Source organism: Arvicanthis niloticus, chromosome 21, assembly GCF_011762505.2.
Source record: "Arvicanthis niloticus isolate mArvNil1 chromosome 21, mArvNil1.pat.X, whole genome shotgun sequence".
In the NCBI taxonomy this organism is placed as follows: Eukaryota; Metazoa; Chordata; class Mammalia; order Rodentia; family Muridae; genus Arvicanthis; species Arvicanthis niloticus.
Genome location: NC_047678.1, coordinates 46,756,896 through 46,777,951, shown reverse-complemented (window position 1 = coordinate 46,777,951; position 21,056 = coordinate 46,756,896). Strand labels below are relative to the sequence as shown.

General features: G+C 44.1%; 1 protein-coding gene across 29 annotated transcripts in view; it reads left to right on the top strand.

The window, feature by feature from the left end:
- Positions 1-21,056, top strand: part of Dlgap1 (DLG associated protein 1) — a 759,724-nt gene that overhangs the window by 718,516 nt on the left and 20,152 nt on the right. For all 29 annotated transcript variants that reach the window (XM_076917637.1, XM_076917636.1, XM_076917643.1 and 26 more), the window contains one exon: positions 8,286-8,707. In XM_076917637.1, the coding sequence (XP_076773752.1) occupies positions 8,286-8,707 (422 nt within the window). The remainder of the gene's footprint in view (positions 1-8,285; positions 8,708-21,056) is intronic.

Genomic DNA, 21,056 nt, shown 5'->3' with positions numbered 1-21,056 from the left:
TTAATAAATCATGTCTGTGGCAGCCTGTGCAAACAGGGTATAATAGAGGTACCTTCTTCTCAAGGTAAAAACTTAACAAATGACTACTTTTTTTCTACTCTTGAATCTGCCATGGGTGAGGTCTGGTCAGTTCCCAAAATGTCCCCCAAGACATCTTTCTTGCTGTCCTAATGCAAAAACACCTGGCTTCTTTTTAATGACCCTAGACTCTTGAGAAACCATAGACTTTTGGTTTTGTTGAGACAGGATCTTACTCTCTAGTCTTAAACTTGGGACTAATGAGAGATCTAGAACTTGTGGAGATCATCCCACTTCCTAAATACTGGGATCACAGCATGAGTCTCTGGAGCCTCCCCAAAGGATAAGGATAAGATGTAGGCAAGTTCTTTGCCAGAGTATAACTTGAATAGCTTCTAGTCTGTTTCCCAATGGAATCTTCATTCCCATCTGAAAAATCACAACATAATCTTGACTTCACATTTCTGTCAATACTCTGGTCTTCTGAATTTTTACCAGAATTGTCAGTTTGACTCTTCTCCTGGTAATCTCTGGGCTGCAATTCCATACTCTTTCAAATTCCTCCTTCAAACCAGTTAGTTTCAAAGACTTAAGAACAACAAGGTCAGATTTTAGTCACAGCAGTAACCCCACCCCACTTCTGGAACCAGTTTTCTGTGTGACTTAAGTCTACTTGCTTGTCTGTGTTGCTTTGATCAAAATATCTCAAAGATTGGCTTCAAGTAGCAAAGATTTTGTTTGGTGGTTTCAGGAGAATCAGTTCATGGCTGCTTGGTCCCATGTACTTGGGCAGAGCATCACTGTGCTGGAAACACATGACACAGTTCTTCAACTCAGATAGACAGGAATCAGAGGAATAAGGGAATAGCAATTACCTTTAGTAGTGCACCCCAATGACCAAGCTTCCCAACCAAGGCCCTACTTCCTAGAGTTTTTAATCACTTCCCAAGTACTTCCTCCAGCCAGGAATCATGTATCACATGTAATATTCAGACCATGAACCTTGTTTCACAGTGAATGCTTTGTGAATTTAGACATGTGAGCACTGACTTGAAGGGAAAGCCAGAATCTCTTCCTGTATGTTGGTGGAAAAAGAATTGGTACAGACACTTTGACCTGCCAAAAAAATTCTCTGCTTTGCTTCACTTCCTACTTACGGAGCCCCTGTCCCTTCTCCTACTGCACCTTTCCCATTGTGCTTGATCCTTAGACCTCAAGAGTTTGCCAATTAAAAACAAAAGAGATATCTTGGCATTAAAATGTGCTTTTAGAAATGGATATGGTAGTTGTAATCTCACACAGGGGGATTATGAGTGTAAAACCAACTTGGACTATACCATTAGATTCTCCATCAAAAAATAAAATTTGCTTGCAGGTGATCTGCAAATGCAGACTAAAGGAAAGGACACACTACCCAGCTGTGAGGACATCTACTCCTCATCTTCAGAAATAAAAGCTTCAGGGAACAATTTTGTTGTTGTTGTTGTTGTTTTGGGTTGTTTTTTTTTTTTTTTTTTTTTTTTTTTTTGATTTCTCTGTATAGCCCTGTAGCCCTGGATGTCCTGGAACTCATTCTGTAGACTAGGCTGGCCTCAGAAATCTGCCTGCCTCTGCCTCCCAAGTGCTAGGATTAAAGGTGTGCGCCACCACGGCCCAGGCCCAGCAGAAACAAAATTCTTATATCTTTTGTTTTCCATCAAAGTTACCTCCATTTCCATCAACATCTCCAGAGGTAACCCAGTTCTGAGTGTCAAAGACTTTTCTTCCTTCACAAATCAGAGCTCACAGGCTCTCTGAGTGTCAAAGACTTTTCTTCCTTCACAAATCAGAGCTCACAGGCTCAGAGGTAGATGTGGTAGTTTCCGACCTGCAATCCTAGCATTTGGGAAGAGGAGACAGGACTGTCAGAAGTTCAGGGTCATCCTGGGCTGTAGAGCAAGTTTGAGGCCTTCCCCGGGGACACACATGACCCTGTATGTTTGCTTAGTGGGCAGGTGTATGTGTGGCCGTCAGAGGAAAACTTACAGGAATCAGTTGGTTCCCTCCATTGTAAGGGTCCCAGGGATTCAACTTAGGTCATCGGGTGAGCCACCTCACCAGCCCCAAGACCCTATTTTTCAGGACAAAAAAAAAGAGCCCACAGTGGCTCATAATCGGGCCGAACAAGCTCCAGAGAAGCCGCAGTGTTCTCTTTGAGCACAATGACGGCCACTATAAAAGATCCCTCCTTTGATTGATGGCCGGTGACTTCATATTTACACAGGTGTAAATATTTGAGCTCTTAGTGATCTCAACTAAATGAGATATTAAAACAAAAAGTAAAGAGAGAGAGAGACACCTGAGAAACAGCCACTTTAAGTCTAAGGCTACATCCCCGCTCTGCCCTGCTAGTAATTCTGGATTCAAGACATCCCTTACCATCTTGTGAACACAGCTATTATCCTCCCTTCTCAGTCTGTTTCCTTTGCTTAACAATGGTGTGACCTAATCAGACAGTTCCCAACCAAGCACCTGAGTTTTAAAGGCGTGACCTCCAGCGGGTTCAAATTTCAAAAGCCTGAAATTCAGCCTAAATCCAAGCTGGCCTCAAATGTGTGGCCCTTAGTTCTACAGGAACACCCCTGACCCACCCCCCTCTTTTCCCTTTTCTCCTCCCCGCTGCCTCTCTTCCTTTCTTGTCTCCCTTCTATTTGCCCTCTTTCCACTTTGCATGTATATTTTGTTTTTTGTTTTTTGTTTTTTTTTTTAAGATCATTTAGTTAACAGAAAGAAAAGAGACTGACTATGTGCCAGTGAGGTTGAAGCAGTCAAGACCACTTGGTCTTCTAGAGGACCTAGGTTGGTTTCCCAGACTCACTTTTCACTTGGAAGCTCTGACTGGAGAGAGTACATTTTTAGGGGAGTCTTGACCTCGCTCTCCCACCTTTTTCTTTTGTATTTTATTTCGTATAATGAGTTATGTTGGGTCTTATCAGAAATGGTGCCAGCTCACAAATCACCAAGACTGTGGTACAGGGGAATACATTTTCAGATCCCACGGGAACCTTGACAGGAGCTTGGCAGGAAAGGCTGAAGGTCCCTAAGAAGAAAGAACAGCCTAAGAGTCACATTCCCAACTTAGTGGCCAGACTTAGTTCTGAAAAACAACTGCTTTGGAAACAGAGGGATAAAGAGGGTGACCTGAGACTGGGGACTCTGCCATGGAATGACTGAATTAGCCTCCCTAAAATGTCCACTTGCTTGACCGTCCCTAGTTGAATGCCAGGCAGGTCTAGATAGTTGCTGACAAAAGTCAGCATGGGAGTGTAGCTGTGTAGGTGAGCACGTGCATAACCCTGGATTCAAACTCCAGCCTTCACACACACACAAACACACTGAAGACGGCCATGCTTAGCTGTTGCTTCTTTTTGTTTTTCCCACCAAAACCCTGTAAGATCATTTGTAACCTGTTCCATATAGAAACATTGTGGCGACAGTGTAGAAAGTCCTTTCATCAGAAACACCCACTTGTTTCACAGGCACAAGGGCCTCAGCCCTGACTGCTTGCTAGTCAGCGGCTTGTCACTCAGTTTCGGAACACACAGAGCATTGTCCTCTGCACGGGTTGATCCAGTCTCTCATCACTGGCTTTCTGCATCCTAGGCTTGTATACTGGCTGGCCTTGTTCAGAAGCGTAATCATTACACACTGTGCCTGCAGGGTATTCAGGAAGAGCATCAAGACTGAGAAGTGTGGGTTTTCGAGCATGAGATCAAGCTCAGCTTTTAGGGTTATCCCTTCACAGAGTTTAAGCTCAGTGACCCTTTCCTGTGTCCTTATCAGCAATTTAAAACAATCACAACTTCATCAAGCCCTTCTTCACCCACAAGGGACCCCGTACTTGAAAGAGACTGGAGCATTTTGTGGTGCAAAACATCCTTTGAAAGCTCTGAGTCTAAGAAAGCCTTTGCTTATGCGACTTAAGGGGTAGGAGGTACAGCTTGTGCGGGGGTGCTGCAGTTCAAAGGCACCGCCTTTAATCCCCAACCATTTTCATTTTGCTTAACTTTTATTTCTTTATGGGTGGCTACACTGCAAACTTCTATTAATCTACTGCCAAGTAATTTTTCTTAAGAAGGTGGATACATTACCCGATCCACAGCCAGGAGACAGCCCTTAGGAATGCCGGTAGGACAGTTCTGTGTGGCTGAAACAGGAGAAAGTAGGCCACCGTCTTTCTCTATGGAGCAGATGCCTTCCCTGGCGAGTGTGCTCTACTGGAACACAAGCGGACTAGTATGTTTGGAAATTCGATCCCCTGGCAATCAGAGATCTTGGGGGAGAGAAGACTAAATATTTCTGCAGTTGTGATTTCTATGTTTGTAGAACAGCCAAAATGTCAGCTGTGGTGATGAACACTGTCCAAGTCACACACAGGCAACTGGAGAGAAAGCTCAATGTCAGGAAGTGACATTTAGCATTTAGGGACAAAGTTGAAGGAATGGAGAAACAGCCAAGAAGTGAGTGGGACATTTTACCAGAATTGTCCTGCCTTTCTGGTTAAACCACAGACTTCTGAACATGACTTTCAAACTTGCAGACCACACTATGCACTACTTATCCCCCTGCATCACACACACACACATTGGCTCTTTGGAGTATTAACATTTTACATAAGTAACCAGAGCTGATTATGTTAACAGCTTTTGATTTCTTTTCTTATTCTCGTGTGTGTGTGTGTGTGTGTGTGTGTGGTATTGAGAAAGAGTCTCACCATGTATTCCTGACTGTATTGGAGCTCTCTGTATAGAGCAAGATGGCCCTGAACTCACAGAGATCCACCTGCCTCTGTCCCCCAAGCACTGGGCTAGATGCTGTCAGTGGTGAGACAGGCTAACATGAATGGCCTGGATCATGATGGGTATGACTATTGTAACATTATTATTATTATTATTATTGTTGTTATTATTGTTATTATTGTGTTTGGTTTTTTGAGACATGGTTTCTCTGTATGGCTCTGTCTATCCTGGAACTTACTATGTAGACCAGGCAGGCATCAAACTTAAAAATATGCCTGCCTCTGTTTCCCAAGCCCTGGCATGAGAGAGGTATGTGTCACCACCACCAAGCCTTTTCCTTGACCTACATTCTCTAAAAGAAAACGTGTGTTTTATTCCCCCCACCCTTTTTTTGATATAATGATTTTTTCTTCTTTTGATTACTTGATTTAACTTGTTCACATTATTTGGGTTCAAGAGTCACCGACAACAACAATCTCAGTCAGACAGGGATGGTTTATTGAACACATACACAAATACTGATCAATTAGGACCATAGCTCAGAATTCGGGGACGGAGCCACAGCATTGAGTGAACATCTTTCTCTGTCATCTTATAAAAGAAGAAAAAAAAATCACAAAACCACAGTGAGTTCATACGTAGGTGCAGGAAATGCTGCCCAGTGGTCAGCTCCGACTCAAGCCTTTTAGACATAAGAGTTCATATTGACCTTTAATTTGATGGGTCCTACATAAAGCTTTGTGGAATTTCTTAAGGTTAACAAACCTCAGAACATACAGAACATAACAGGATATGTGATCAGCGTGACCTTGCTCTAAGTACATTATTTTTCTGTGTCAGTGACTGGCAGACATATTGGGAGAGTAGGCGGCAGACCTCAACAGTATGACTGCTTCCCTGTGTTCTTCAGACCTTTCTATGTTTTGATGGACTGCAAGCTTTAGCTTTAATTGGCTTCCACAGGATAATCCAGGAGAAAGAATTAAGGGAATGTCTGAGATGCTGAATGTGACACAGACTTTGCTTAATGCGCAATCCTTTAAAGCTGGTGCCGTTGAATTTGAAACATTAATTGGAAATCAACTGGCAGACCGACTCTCAAAGTGGCACAGTTATGAGCTACCTAAGGAAATGTACGAAAGAAAACACCCTCAGGTGCTGGAGAGGTGGGTCAGTGGTTAAGAACACCAGCTGCCTTTGGAGAGGACTTCAGTTTGACTCCCAGCATCCACATGGTGGCTCACAATCATCTGTAACTCTAGTTCCAGGAGATCCAACACCCTCTCCCGGCCTCTGAGGGCACTAGGCATGCACACAGTACACATACATGCATAATACATGTATTATACATACATGTAGGCAAAACACTCAAACATATAAAATAAAAATTATTCTTTTTAAAAAGATACATTTTTTTAAACTTATTTATTTAATGAATCTGAGTACACTGTTACTCCCTTCAGACACACCAGAAGAGGGCACTGCATCCCTTTACAGATGGTTGTAAGCCACCATGTGGTTGCTGGGAATTGAACTCAGGACCTCTAGAAGAGCAGTCCGTGCTCTTAACCGCCGAGCCATCTCTCCAGCCCCAAGATACATTATTTTAAAGATTTGTTTGTTTATTTTATGTATATGAGTGCTGTATCTGCATGTACACCTGTACGCCAGAAGAAAGCATCAGATTACATTATAGATGGTTGTGAGCCACCTTGTGGTTAGTGGGAGTTGAACTCAGGACCTCTGGTGGACCAGACAGTGCTCTTAACCTGTGAGCCATTTTTCCAGCCCAATAAATAATTCTTTTAAAAAAAGGTTTGCGGCTTACGTCTGATGATTTGAGTTCAAATCCCTAACACCTACTACATGCCTGCCTGAAACCCCAGCACTTCAGGGTACAGAAACAAGAGGCTCACTGGGTCCTCTTAGCCACTAGCCAAGCTCCACGTTCACTGAAAGACGCTGTTTCAAGGGAATAAGGTAGAGAATGGTAGGTGTGGGTACACAGTGCCCCCCTCTAGAGCAGTGCTTCTTAACCTTCCTAACACTGCAGGCCTTTAACACAGTTCCTCATGGTGCGGCAACCCCCAACCACAAAATTATTTTTGTTGCTGCTTCATTACTGTAATTTTGCTTCTGTTATGAATCGTAATATAAATATGTGATCTGCAGGATATCGGATATGAGACCCCTGTAAAAGGGTCATTCAGCCCCCAAAGGGTCAAACCCACAGGTTGAGAACCACTGTTCTAGACTCTTGAGTGCACGCACAGGTGTGTGCTCTTAAACATATGCACATATATCACACATGCAAATATACACACACACACACACACACACACACACACACACACGAACAAGAGGTGTTGATATGGAATAGTGAAATTGGTATTAGACTCCATCACAGTCCATCTCCTCACCTTTGTTATAGGATTAAGCAAGAGACTCACAGAGCTCTTGGGTCAAAAACCATTGTTCTCAGGGTGTGGTGGTGCATGCCTTTAATCCCCACACTTGGGAGGCAGAAACAAGCAGATTTCTGTGAGTTAGAGGTCAGCCTGGTCTACAAAGATTGTTTCAGGGCAGCTAGGGCTATATAGAGAAATCATGTCTCAAAAAACCCAGATGATGAGGATGAGGATAATGATGACAATGACAATATTCATATAAAAATGAATATTTATGAATATTCATATAAAAATGCCCAAGCATGCAGATCTCTGAGTTCCAGGCCAGCCTGGTCTATGGCGCTAGCTCCAGGATAGCCAAAAGAGAGAAAGGAAGAAAGGAAGGAAAAAGAAACAGAGAGTAAGAAAGAGTGAGAGAAATACCTAATCTGAACCTGTTAATAAGCTGTATTTTAAGAATAATTATGGAAAAGCAGACCAAAGGCAAATGGGAAGGCAGTCATGGAAAACTCTAGAACTCTAAGTTCCAAGGACTTTGAACCCCATTATTATGTGTTCCCACAGGACTGACAGTAAATGCTTACAAAGCAAAAGGTTTTAATTTTAAGGGAGACCTAACAAGTATTTAGGAAACTTCTTTCCCTAGGAGGGTGTCCCTGGGAAATGCAGGAATTACAACTGTCATGGTCAAGCCTAGGTTGCTTTCTTCTCCCTTTGTGTAAAAAAATACATAAAAATTTAATTGAAATATTTTTGCTTCTCCAGTAGCTGTTCTGAAAGCCACCTATGATCTGGGGAAGAAGTCAGACACTGGACATCGCAGTGGCTTCTTTAGCTCTATGTTTTGTTCCTCTCATATTCATATTCCTACATATTCCTACATATGTTTTATGATTTCATATTTAACAAAGATTTAGATCCATGGCAAACAGCATTTTCACTTCAAAGATCACCCCAACTGTTTCTCCAGACACCCAGAGAAGACGAGGCAAAACCATGTCATACTCACCAAAACGAACAGGGTGTAGTAGGGCCTCAATAAACACCCTGAAACTAAATCTCATTTTCCTTCTCTCCTAAGCTTCCGCAGGTTCACTCGGTCCAACAGTGTGACAACCGCAGTACAGGCTGACCTGGACTTCCATGATAATCTGGAAAATTCTCTGGAGTCTATAGAGGACAATTCGTGTCCCGGCCCCATGGCCAGACAGTTCTCGCGGGATGCTAGCACCTCCACCGTCAGTATCCAGGGTTCAGGAAACCACTATCATGCCTGTGCAGCTGACGACGACTTTGACACGGATTTTGACCCCTCTATCCTGCCTCCTCCGGACCCCTGGATTGACTCTATCACCGAAGACCCTCTGGAGGCCGTTCAAAGATCCGTGTGCCACCGGGACGGCCACTGGTTCCTGAAACTTCTCCAGGCAGAGCGAGACCGCATGGAAGGGTGGTGCAAGCAAATGGAGAGAGAAGAGAGGGAGAGCAACCTCCCCGAGGACAGTAAGTAACGCCTCCACTCGAGTCTGGGACTGTGCGGTGGCCCTGCTGGTTTGGGCTTGTGCGTTATCCTATTTTCGTTTCGTAACCTTGTTTCACCCTCCAAACCTGAGCTTGTGGAAGCGCTGGACAATTCCAATGGAAAGACCAGAAGCTTCTAGACTGCACAATTAAAACAAACAAGCCACTAAGCAGAAGTCAAATCCTGTAGCTCTAAGAGCTGTAGCTTCCTTCCGGAAACACACACAATACCAGTGTGGCAGTGGTCCAATTGTCTTCAAGATCCCCAGTTACATAAGATGATCTTAAAAGATTACGAGCAAATCTGTTTTTAAGGTCTAACTTAGTCACGGTTACGATTGCTGTGATGAAACACTGTAACCAAAAGCAAGCTGGGGAGAAAAGGGTTTAATTGGGTAGCACTGTTCATCATTGAGGGAAGTCAGGACAGGAACTCAAACAGAACAGGAACCTGGAGGCAGGAGCTGATGCAGGGGCCACGGAGGGATGCTGCTTACTGGCTTGCTCCCCATGGCTTGCTCAGCCTGCCTTCTTCTAGAACCTAGGGCCACCAGCCCTGGGATGGCACCACCCGCAATGGGCTGGGCCCTCCTCATCAATCATGAATTAAGAAATTGTAGGCTGGCTTGCCTACATTTCTTACAGAGATATTTTCTTAATTGAGGTTCCCTCCTTTCAGAGGATCTTAACCTGTGTCAATTTAACATAAAACTATATAGTACAAGGTCCATGGATGTCTTAGTTTCTTTTCTGTTACTGTGATAACATACCCTGATAAAAACCACTTAAGAGAAAAAGGGTTTAGTTCAGCTCACAAACCACCATTTCAGGGGAAAGTCACCCAGTGGGCATATGAAACAGACGGTCACATTATGTCCCGCCCATACAAAAAAGAAAAGGACAGTAAACATATACATTTTAGTGCTCAGCTTGTTTTTTTCTTCTATACATCTCAGGATCTCCTGCTAGGGAATGGCACCACCCACAGAGGGCACAGAGGTCTTCCCACCTCAAGATATATAATTAAGATAATCTCTCAAATACAGGCTCATCTCCCAGTTGATTCCAGATTTTGTCAGGTTGAGAATTAACACTAACAGCTGTCCGTCACATGTGTGTGAATATATGCGTGTGTTGAGCAATTATAGTCCTTACAGTTTTGTTAGTCTTAGTAACATACAATATTAAGATAACGATAATGTATAGGCCAGTAGAATCTCTGCTTTTTTCAGCCTGTTTTGTTTTGTTGAGACAGGGTCTTATATAACCCAGGCTATTCTGGAGCTCAGTAGCAAAAGATGGCTTTGAACTTCCTCTTTCTACTGCCCAAATTCTGAGATTATAGGTGTTTATCAGCCTATCAAGTTATGGTAGTCTTCGAATGCCTCACCAGGCATGGCCAGCTGACCACTTTTTTTTTTTTTTTTTTTTTTCTCCTTTTTGAGACACAGTTTCACTATATGGCCCTAGCTGGCCTGGAATTTGTTATGTAGACCGGGCTGTCCTCAAGTTTACAGTGATCCACCTGCCTTTGACTCCTGGGTGCTGGGATTAAAGGTTGTATGTCACCATGCACGGCTAACTACCTACTTTTCTTTATAAGTCTTGTTTTTTAAATTTTTATGTATACAGATATTTTGCTTGCATGTATGCTATGTGTACCACATATGTATCTGGTGCCCACAGGGGTCAGAAAAGGGCATCAGATCTCCTGGAACTGGAGTTAAGGATGGTTGTTAATCACCTCCATACAGGTGTTGGGACTAAACCCAGGTTCTCTGAAAAAAGCACTAAGGGCATTGAGCTGCTGAGCCCGCCCCCAGACGCCAGCTGGTCACTTCTGATTGGTGGAAACTAAACTATTTTACCAGTCTATTGATACATCCAGTTAAGTTACTATTCCCTATGTACAAAGTATCCTTTAGGGTAAACTTAAAGCTATGCAGGAGGCAGCCTCAAGGCCAAACTAAATTCAGCCATACACTAATAGTAATCGGCAATCCGAGTGTGGCAGCTCAGGCCTGTAATCCCAGCACTAGGAAGGTGGAGGCGGGAGAATCAGTCCTCAAGTATCTAATGAGTTCAAGGCCAGCCTAGTCTACAAGACACTCTGCTTCAGTGTACACAAACAAACAAGTTGCTAAGGGAAAAAAAATCACTAGATCACCTTAGGTCAGAGTCGCAGTTTACACATTTACCAGAATTCTGAAGTTAGGATCAGGTTTATGGTTGGTGTATATTTTGACCTCTTATGCTTCTTGTCCTCTGAAAGAATAACTTGGTTTTGTTTTTTTTCCTGAAGCTGTTATTATTTTAAGATGGGGTCTTTTATGTCCCAGGCTAGCCTCCAACTGGCTGCAGCAGAGAAGGCCTTGAACTCTGGATCTTCCTACCAACTTTCTCATTGAGTGTAGGCTGGCTCATTCATGCAGTTCAGAAGATGAACCAGGTTCTGACCATGCTAAGCCAGCACCCTACCAACTGGGCTAGATCACATCCATCGCTGGTGACAGTTTTGAATCAAAGACATTTAGGCATAAAGCCTGCTTCCCTTTGTGTGGGAACCATCTAGAAGAAAGTTGTCATTGCTTTCGTCTTTATGTTCATTTCTTAAATAACCACTTGACTTTGATGGCGAACAAATCCCGAACATGCATAAAAATAGTGATTTTTTTTTTCCTGTAATGGAGCACCCATCAACACCCGCCAGCCTTACTTTCTTAGTGTTACTTCTGCCGTTTTCTAGAGAGAATCCAGCCACAAAGGATACCTTGTACATAGGTAATAGTAACTTAACTTGATGTATCATCTTCATGTAGCAGATAAAGATGAAAACATTAATTAAGCATAATCAGGCATTGCCATTCCTAATAAAATTGATGACTTCCTTTTCTTTGGAAACAAGAACAGGGTCTTACTCCATACTGTCCAGGCTAGCCCCTAACTACTAGGCTCAAATGACCCCTTGCCTCAGCTTTCTGAGCAGCTGAGTGATGGGTACATAACCCCATATCCAGCACACAATTTTTTTAAGAACTTACTTTTTATGTGCATGAGTGGTTTTCCTGACCAAAGGTGTACATGACCAAAGCTGTGCACCACCTCAGAAGAGACCAGAAGAGGGCCCCAGATCTTCTGGAATTGGAGTCACAGACTGTTGTAAATGGCCATGTGAGTCTGGGAAAACCAACCCAAGTCCTCTGGAAGAGCAGCCAGTGCTCCTGACCACTAAACCATCTCTCCAGTTCCCACAATAGTTTCTTAAAAATGAGAGGACCTGAATTGGGTTCCCAGTACCCCTACCAGGCTGCTCACAATTACTTGTAACTCCTGTCCCAGGAACATCTGACACCCCTGACCTCTACAGCCACTTGCACTCACATGTGCCTACCCCACAGAGACAGGCTTGTATATACACAATTAAAAATTTTTAAAAAAATAGTCTTTAAAAACGTATTGGACCCATGCTGGGTCCTGGTGGTGCACATCTTTGATCAGCACTTGGGAGCCACATGCATGTATGGTATGATCTCTATGAGTTTACAAAGAGAATTCCAGGTCAGCCAAGACTCCACAACAAATTCCAGGCCAGCTAAGGCATAGTGAGACCCTCTAAGAAAGAAAGAGAAAGAAAGAAAGAAAGAAAGAAAGAAAGAAAGAAAGAAAGAAAGAAAGAAAGAGAGAGAGAAAGAGAGAGAGAAAGAGGGAGGGAAGGAAGGAGAGAAGGAAGGAAGGAAGGAAGGAAGGAAGGAAGGAAGGAAGGAAGGAAGGAAGGGAAAAAGAAAAACAAATGAAGGAATAGGCAAAGAGAGGGAGGAAGAAAGGAAAAGAAATAAACCCACAAGGCCTCAACCGACACAAAGAAACATATATATGTATACATATACATATCTGCGTGCAATAACAATTAATGAAAAACTAATCCATGAGTTTGAAGGAGAACTGGGAGGCCTGTATGGGAGAGTTTGAAAAGAGAAAGGGAAGGGAGAAATGTTGTAATTAAAGTACACTCTCAGAAATAACAAAGAAAGAAAAAGGGAAGGAAAGAAGGAAAGACAGAAGAAAAGAATAAGACTACAGGTCATTTCGAAGTTGTGACTCCGGAAGACCCCTCAAGCATTTATTCGTCCAAGTTCAATCTGTTGCTAGGATACACTGGATGTGGCACCCAGGATTTCCAGATGTTCCCAGATTCACCTTACCATAGATTGTGTTCCCGTCTTTTTTTTTTTCAGATGGGAGAAAAGTTTTATGAAGTTAGAAGTTTTTATGTGGGTTTTGGGCTTTTGGTTTTGTTTTGAAACAGAGACTTTCTATACAGCCCTGGCTGTCCTGAAACTCACTCTGTAGACCAGGCTGCCCTTGAACGCAGAGATCCACCGACTTCCACCTCCAGAGTGCTGGGATGGAAAGTGTGGTCAGCATTCCCAGCAAGAAGTGATTTTTGCCTTATTCTCCTTCACGTATTCAGCCTCTCTGTCTCGTGGCATGGTATCATTAAGTGCACATTTAAACCTTTGAAATATTTAATCCTATAAAACTTTTTTTTTTAAATCCTTTATTTACTTTATACATATGAGTGTTCCGTCTGCACATCTGTCTGTGTAGCACATGCATGCCCAGAGCCCTCAGAGACCGGAGGAGGGGGTGGAATCAGCTGGGTCTGGAGTTACAGACGTTGTGAGCCACCATGTGGGTGCTGGGAATTAGACCCAGGTCTTCTGCAAGAGCAGCTAGTGCTCTCAACCACTTAAGCCATCCTGCAAGGCCCCAGCTTTTTAACTTAGCAAAACCTTTCTTCCTAGTTGGGTAAAAACCACTTAGTAAATAATGCCCGAGTCTAATTAGGCTGCTATAACCAAGGACCCAAACTGGGAGGAGTCTAAGACTGAGAGGCAGTGATAGGGTACACCTTTTGCTTCCAGCATGGGACCTTCCTGAAGCATTCTCAGGTAGTAGAAGTCATGCACATTCCCCCCAGGCCTCATTTAGAAGACCATTAATCCTATTCATGAGAGTTCCTACCCCATGACCTGGTCCTCCCCCACCACCCCTATTTTAAACAGGGTTTCTCTGTGTAGCTGTGGTATCCTGGAACTCTGTAGACCAGGCTGACCTTGAGCTCAGAGATCTGCATGTCTCTGCCTCCTAAGAGCTGGGACTAAAGATGTGTGCCACCCTGCCTGGCTCCTAATCTTCGATTCTAGGCACCAACCTCAGTGAAGAGTTTCAATGCAGAATTTTGAAAGGATATGAACATTCAGATCATAGCAAGTAACTAGCAATTATTGTTGAAAAAAAAAAAAAGCTTCAAGGATCATCCCCTGGTGGGATATGGCCTCCTCTGATTGGAGGATAGGTTTGGCATGGATGTAAACACCAGGTGGATAGTCTATGTGAGCCCTGTCCAGCTTCTAAACACAATTTCATCACAGAAGCACTTGGAATATGTCCCTTTTATCTTATGCCCCAAGTCACACTTTAATCTGCAGAGATCTCCAATTTCTGAAGTTGACTGATAATTCCAGAGACGGAACGTTGCCAATTTCAGATGAAGCAAATCCAAGTTAGTGAGAATCCAGCCCTCTGTGGCAAGAAGCCCCCGGAGAATCTGCTGTGCCCTCACACCCCCCGAGAGCAGACAAGTGCCGTTTCCTCTGCCCTCCAAACAGCACTCTGGCAGCAGTATCTTGTCTAAGGTCACAAACACAAAAGTGTCTGATAGGACAGACACAACACGAATAACATTTGACAAAATAATGACGCTGTGGTGCTTGGCAAGACCCTCAGGAAAGCTCACCGCACGTATTTGCCCCTGACTCCTTGGCAACTGCCCTTGTGTTCCAACGACTGCCTCAGACTGAAGTTACAGAGGGTTTTCTCTGTGTCCTGAATTCTCTGATTCAACCTTTCTTTCTTTTTTTTTTTTCCTTCTAACTCTTTCTACTTCTTTCTTTTCTTTCAAAGAAGAACAGTAAAGAAAACCATTAACCCTACTTTGCAGGGAAGAGCTAAGTTTTAAGTAATCAACTCTTGTTTGTTCTAATCTGTATATACCAGAACAAAATCAAGTCAAGCAGCCATATCTAGCTTGTCCAGATCGAGTGATGTGTTCTTTGCCTCCGATACAATGGAGACGTCTATCTCTTCAGGGATCAGGGTTAAGTGTCTTTTGGAGTCCAAACCCCCATGCTTTACTTAGGTTACACATTTAAACAAAAAGAGGAAAAGATGGCTATTTAACAAAAAATTCCCAGGAGACTGGGTATCCATAGGCTCATGGACAGATACATAATGAAGATAAGGGAAATTCTGAACATATTTGTTTAATTTCCCTTTGGAGTCCCAGGATTATCCCAAACTTTTGTTTGCTTTATAAAGTTTTTTATTCATTGGGGTTGGGGTTATGAAAGTGTTAGGTTTAAGATTTCCGTTAGGGTTAAGATTAATCATAGTGTTAGTGTGAAAGTTGTAATTAGAGTTACAGTTAGGAACAATATTAGGGTTTAGGTTAGGGTTTTGGGTGGGTTTTTTTGTTGTTGGTGACTGGTATATTTATAAAGAGAGAAAGGGGATATGTTTTGGTGTGGTGAGGTATGGGGGAGGGGAGTGCCTCTGCAAGCCCATGCTGAGGCATCCCTTCCCCCTGAGGGACCAGCCACACAACAGAATAGTATAGAATAGTTTATTCAGGGCATGGAGAAGGGCAGCCAAGAGGATAGTAGAGACAGAGAAAGAGAGAAAAGAGAGAGAGAAAAGAGAGAGAGAGAGAGAGAGAGAGAGAGAGAGAGAGAGAGAGAGCAGCCATGAGCACGGGGAGAAAGAGGGGGGAAGGGACAAGAAGACAGTGTAGGAGCATGAAGGCAGAGCAAGAGAGGAGGAAGCAAGCAGCCCCTTTTATAGTGAGTCAGACATACCTGGCTGTTGCCAGGTAACTGTGGGGTGGAGCTTAGACAAAATGCTAACAGTGACAGTATCTCTGTGACACCCAAACAGGACTCACTCTGTAGACCAGGCTGGGCTTGAACTCAGATCCACCTGTCTCTGCCTCCTGAGTGCTGGGATTCAAGGCGTACACTACCACCAACCAACAATGTTAGATTTTTAAATACAGTTAGGGGTAGGTAGTGGGTCAATACTTGAAGCAAAGCTGAGACTTGGGGGCAGGGATAGTTAGGGTCATCTATACTAGAGAAGGGATGATTTATCTCATTTCAACATCTTACTCACTTATCAGTTGTCAGAACTCTAATACTTCCTCCCTGGGATACAGGTTTTAGCATTCCTTCTCCAGACTACTCTCTCCACTGTACCTGCAGCCAAAGGAAAACAGAAAACAAGCCAGCTAGCATTGGAAGAGTAAACCCTTTAATTCTGTGGGTCTGTGGAGCTATTATCCACCCCTCACTGCCATCCACCCACCCCACGACCCTCCCACCCCCACCCACCCTCCAACCCCCGATAAAAGCAAAGCAGAACAAAGACTTTGTTTCTTGGTTTAGGCCTTCAACCCTCCCAATCCATAGTGGTTTGGGGCCAGATAAGAGAATAAATGAAAGTCTGCAGTGGGCAAGGCTTCGTTCAAGCCAAGGCAGCTGACAGAATGCTTGTCTCTCCAGCACTTGAAGGAAAGTGATACCGGCTCTCCTCAGACAATGGGGCCCTTGTGTGAAACAGCTGTCCTGGGGAGATGGCTCAGTGCTGTTTGACAGTGGCTCACATGTTACATGGATACGTCTGGGATTATCTAACAGGGAAAGCACCAACCAGGTGGAACAGAGCCCTTCTCACTAGGAATGCAGTCTCCGGCTGTGGGGGAAACTCGGACTCAGATTTCTCTGGCTCAAGGATAAAGTACCGGCTTGTTGTACTTGGTAATCTATCTTTGCCTACTGAATTGTGGGCAACTTCTACGAGGAACTTTCAGGCTTTATCTGAAAGAAACAGATAAACAGCATGTGCAGGAGGCAGGCTGATTCCACTTTAATTTCGCCTGGCAAGAGTATCCAGGGTAGTGGATAGCATCCCCACACAAGGCTTGAGAGTTTGGACAGGGAACTCGAGGCTGGTGAGGAAACCCTAAGTAAACTTTGCCTGCTTTTAGGTTTGGTTACGGAAGTGGTGCATGGCTGTTATTGTGACCAGCTATCGGTGCCATCACTGGGGTTCTGTCCAGGGCTGCCTCTGCCACAGCTACATTCTGTGAGCCCTGCCATTCATTGGCCTGAGTGCAAGACGAAATGGAGAGTTATAGGTGCGTCCTGGCTAAGGGTGTGAATTCGAGTGAACACACACACACACACACACACACACACACACACACACACACTCAGTAGTGGGGGCCAGAGACAGAGAAACAGAAAGTATATAGTCTATTTCATAATTTCTGGCTAACTTGAAACTACTTTATGACCTCTTTGAAGCAGCCATGGAGAGCAAATTGTGTGTAACATGCTCTATGTTCAGCCTTTGAAACGGCTGTCTTCGCTTTGCTTTGCCCAGCACCGGTACCGGAGCGGATCAGAGGCCATCCTCTAGTGATATCCTGTGTGGAGCCTGAGTGAGGCACTAAAGTGCTAAAGAAATGATATGATAAAGAAGAGACAGGACAGACTGAAAACAGATCCTCAAGTAGCCGGTGGGAGCCTGCAGTGTTCCAGGGGCCACAGGGAGTCGAACTAGACAGGCTCAGAGAGTAAGGTCTCTCATCGCTTTCTCCAACAAGAACTTTTTGTATAAAAAAGCGCAATGGGCAGGCAGTGGTGGTGTACACCTTTAATCCCAGCACTTGGGAGGCAGAGGCAGGTGGATTTCTGAGTTCGAGGCTAGCCTGGTCTACAGAGTGAGTTCCAGGACAGCCAGGGCTACACAGAGAAAGTCTGTCTCAAAGGTGGGAGTAGGGGGGAGGCAATGATACCAGGGAACTCATGGAGCTATTCTAAGAAAAGAAACAAACAATTCCCTCTGTAGCCCTGGCTGGAACTTGTCTGTAGACAAGGCTGACTTTGAATTCACAGAGATCCACTTGCCTCTGCCTCCCACATACTGAGATTACAGGTACTAGCCACCATGCTTGGCTAACTGAGCGTCTTCCAATTCAGTTCAGTTTTGACACTATCTGGAAAGAGCATCAAATCCTCCATCCAGGTTGAAGGTCAGCTCCCAAGACCCAACTCTTCTTTGCCCCCAAAACACACACACAAATGCATACACACACACATACACACACACACACACACACACACACACACATCCACACTATAGATGACAATCTCATAGTCCAAATTGCTTTTAAAAATACATAAGCAGGGTCTGTAACGTACCCAAAATTTAATTCCTAACACCCACTTTGAGCAGCTCACAACCTTCTGTAAGTCTTCGTCCAGGGGATCAAACACCTCTGACCTCTGAGGGAACCTGCACAGGAGTGCACACACCTCTACACAAACACAAATACATACACATAAGCTTAGGCTACAAAGAGACATGGCATAAAGCCCTTGTATCCCTTCTTCAGGTTCAATTGGTTTGCTTTAATGACTCACAGAACTCAGGGCAATGTATTCACCAATTCATTACGAAGGACGTTAGACAAGACGCTGTAAGGCCTGGGAGGTGGCTGTTGGTCAGAGTTTGCCGCTCAATCGAGATAACCTGAGTTCAAAGTCAAAAACTCACAAAAAAAGTCAGGCATCATGGTGCGTTCTAATCCTTTTGCTAGTAGGATGGAACAAGCTGGCTAGCCGTCTAGCCTAATTGGCTGAGCTCTTGGCCAATGAGAGACCCTGGGTCAAAAAACCAAGTTGGATAGCATTTCTGAGATAACCCCAGAGGTGACCTCTGGACTCCATACACAGGCACACACAGAGACACACACAGTTGTTGTTGTTGTTTAGACACAGAGTTTTTTCTGTGTAGCCCTGGCTGTCCTGGAACTTGCTCTGTAGACCAGGCTAGCCTCAGACTCACAGATATCTGCCTGCCTCTGCATCCAGAGTGCTGAGATTAAAGGCTATCTCCAGCACTGCCAGGCAAACACTTTTTTTTTTTTTTTTTTTAATGTGAATGAGTGTTTGCCTGCATTTTTATGTTTTGTTTTGTCTGAGACAGGGCCTTGCTTTTTAGCTCTTGCGGGCCGGAAATTCTCTATGTAGGCCAGGTTAGCCTCAGAGTCACAGCGATCTGCCTGCCTTTGCCTTCCTAATTACGAGATTACATTTGTGCACAACTATGCTTGACTCAGGGATTTTTGTTGTTTATTGTTTTGTTTTTCAAAACAGGGTTTATGTAGCCCTGACTCTCCTGTGTAGACCACTGTGTAGACCAGGCTGGCCTTAAACCGACAGAGATCTGCCTGCCTCTGCTTCCTGAGTGCTAGGATTAAAAGCCTGGGCCACTACCACCCCTTGGACAGAGAATTTATGGATAACTCTGAGAAGGAAGGTTTGAGTTTCTCTGACTTTTCTTGGGCAAGAAAAGCCTAGTTTTTGCACGCTGCCTTAGAGGAGAAGTTATTAGCTCCAAGTCATACTGTTGTATATATGCATACTTATTGGAATGCACATATAGGCATATATACATACATACAATACACATATACACACATATGTCACAAAAATCACAAGGATATAAACTGATTTCATTTAGTTCATTTTTTTTCCTCTTTGGGGGTTTTTGTTTGTTTTTATTTTACATTTACTTAGTGACATATGGGAGATCACATGCCCCAGCGTGTATAACTGTCAGAGGAGAACTGTCTGGAGCGGATTTTCTCCATCCACCACGTGGTTTCTGGGGATCAGCTTCAGGTGGTCAGGCTCGGTGGTAAGCAGCTAGCCATCAGCTGATCATCTGAGCCATTGCACCAGCCCCGGTTGTTCTGTTCTTTAGACAAGGTCTCACTCTGCAGTCCAAACTGGCTTGGGACTCGGCAATCCTCTCCTCTGCCTTCCCAGTGCTAGAATCACCAGGTGAGCCACCACACCTGGCTCCATTCTGCTCTCAAAGATAGCAGCTTCATTTACGTAGGTGATGCGTGATGTGCACAGCATTGTGGCTGATATACGTTGATCCAAAGTCTAACCGCATTTAAAAATGAAATTTGTGTGGGGGAGATTATGAAAGCTAAACAAAGTTTTACAGCCCTTCAGAGACTACTATGTTCGCCAGGCTGCTGATTCTTGAACTTAAGGGATCCTCCTGTCTCAGTCCAGAGTGACTGGGATGATATGCATGTACACCACATTCATCCTAAACTCACTTAAAAAAAAAAAAAAAAAAAAAAAAAAAAACACGCTGGGGTTGTAGCTCAGCTAGTGAGTGCTTACCTGGTATTCATTCAGCATCTGGTTAGTGCTCCAGCCCCAAATACACCAGGCTTGGTGGCACTGGCCTGTAACCTACAGTAAAAATGTGAAGGGTCAGAAGTTCAAGGTCATCCACACCCGTGGGAACTCTGCTTTTAGTGTAGAGGAAGTTTCTGTAAGAATTCGGTTCTTCATACATTAGAAGCTACAACGTTTTGGCTCTTTAAAAAGGAAAGGGGGTGGGGGGCTGGAGAGATGGCTCAGCTGCGGAGCACTGGCTGCTCTGCCAGAGACTACAGTTTCCTTTCTCAGCACCCACATCAACTGACAGCCATCCATAACTCCAGGTCTAGGAGATCAACACTCTTCCCTACTCTCTGTAGGCACCGGGCATGCACACGGGTGCATGCAGACATACACATAGGCAAACATCCAGACACAAAATAAAATAATTAAAAAAAAAAAAAAAAAAAAACGGCAGGCACGGATGCAAGAATATCCACCTTGCCTAGCATATTCAAGGCTTCAGTCCCCAGTACCACCACAAATACCAATAACAGTAAGTAAACAAAATAAACACATTCCTATACCACAGTGCCAGCCAGTAAGAAAAGACTCGACTGCATGACAGAAGTGTACTGTCGATAGCAACTCTGATCTGTGTATCTATGAGACGTGGCCTCTGCACCAGGGATTGGAGAAACGGCCACAAAAGATGCATTCTTCGAGGCACAGATAATCTCAACTTGAAATCATACAGATCTGGACTAGTGACAAATTCTCATGGCTTTAAAATCAAAAGATGGACTTCCTCCCTTCCCTCCCCCACCCCACTTCTCTCCTTTACCCCAAAAGTCTACAGAAGGGAAAGAAAAGAGCCAGGTACTTCAGGAGAAGCCCGTGCAGAGAGACAGCTTGTGATTCCAATGGCATATCATTGATGGGCACCAGGACAACTGACCCCTCGTCAGCTTGACACACAAACACGTCACTGTTAAGCCTCATCCCTTACTTGCTTATTCAGC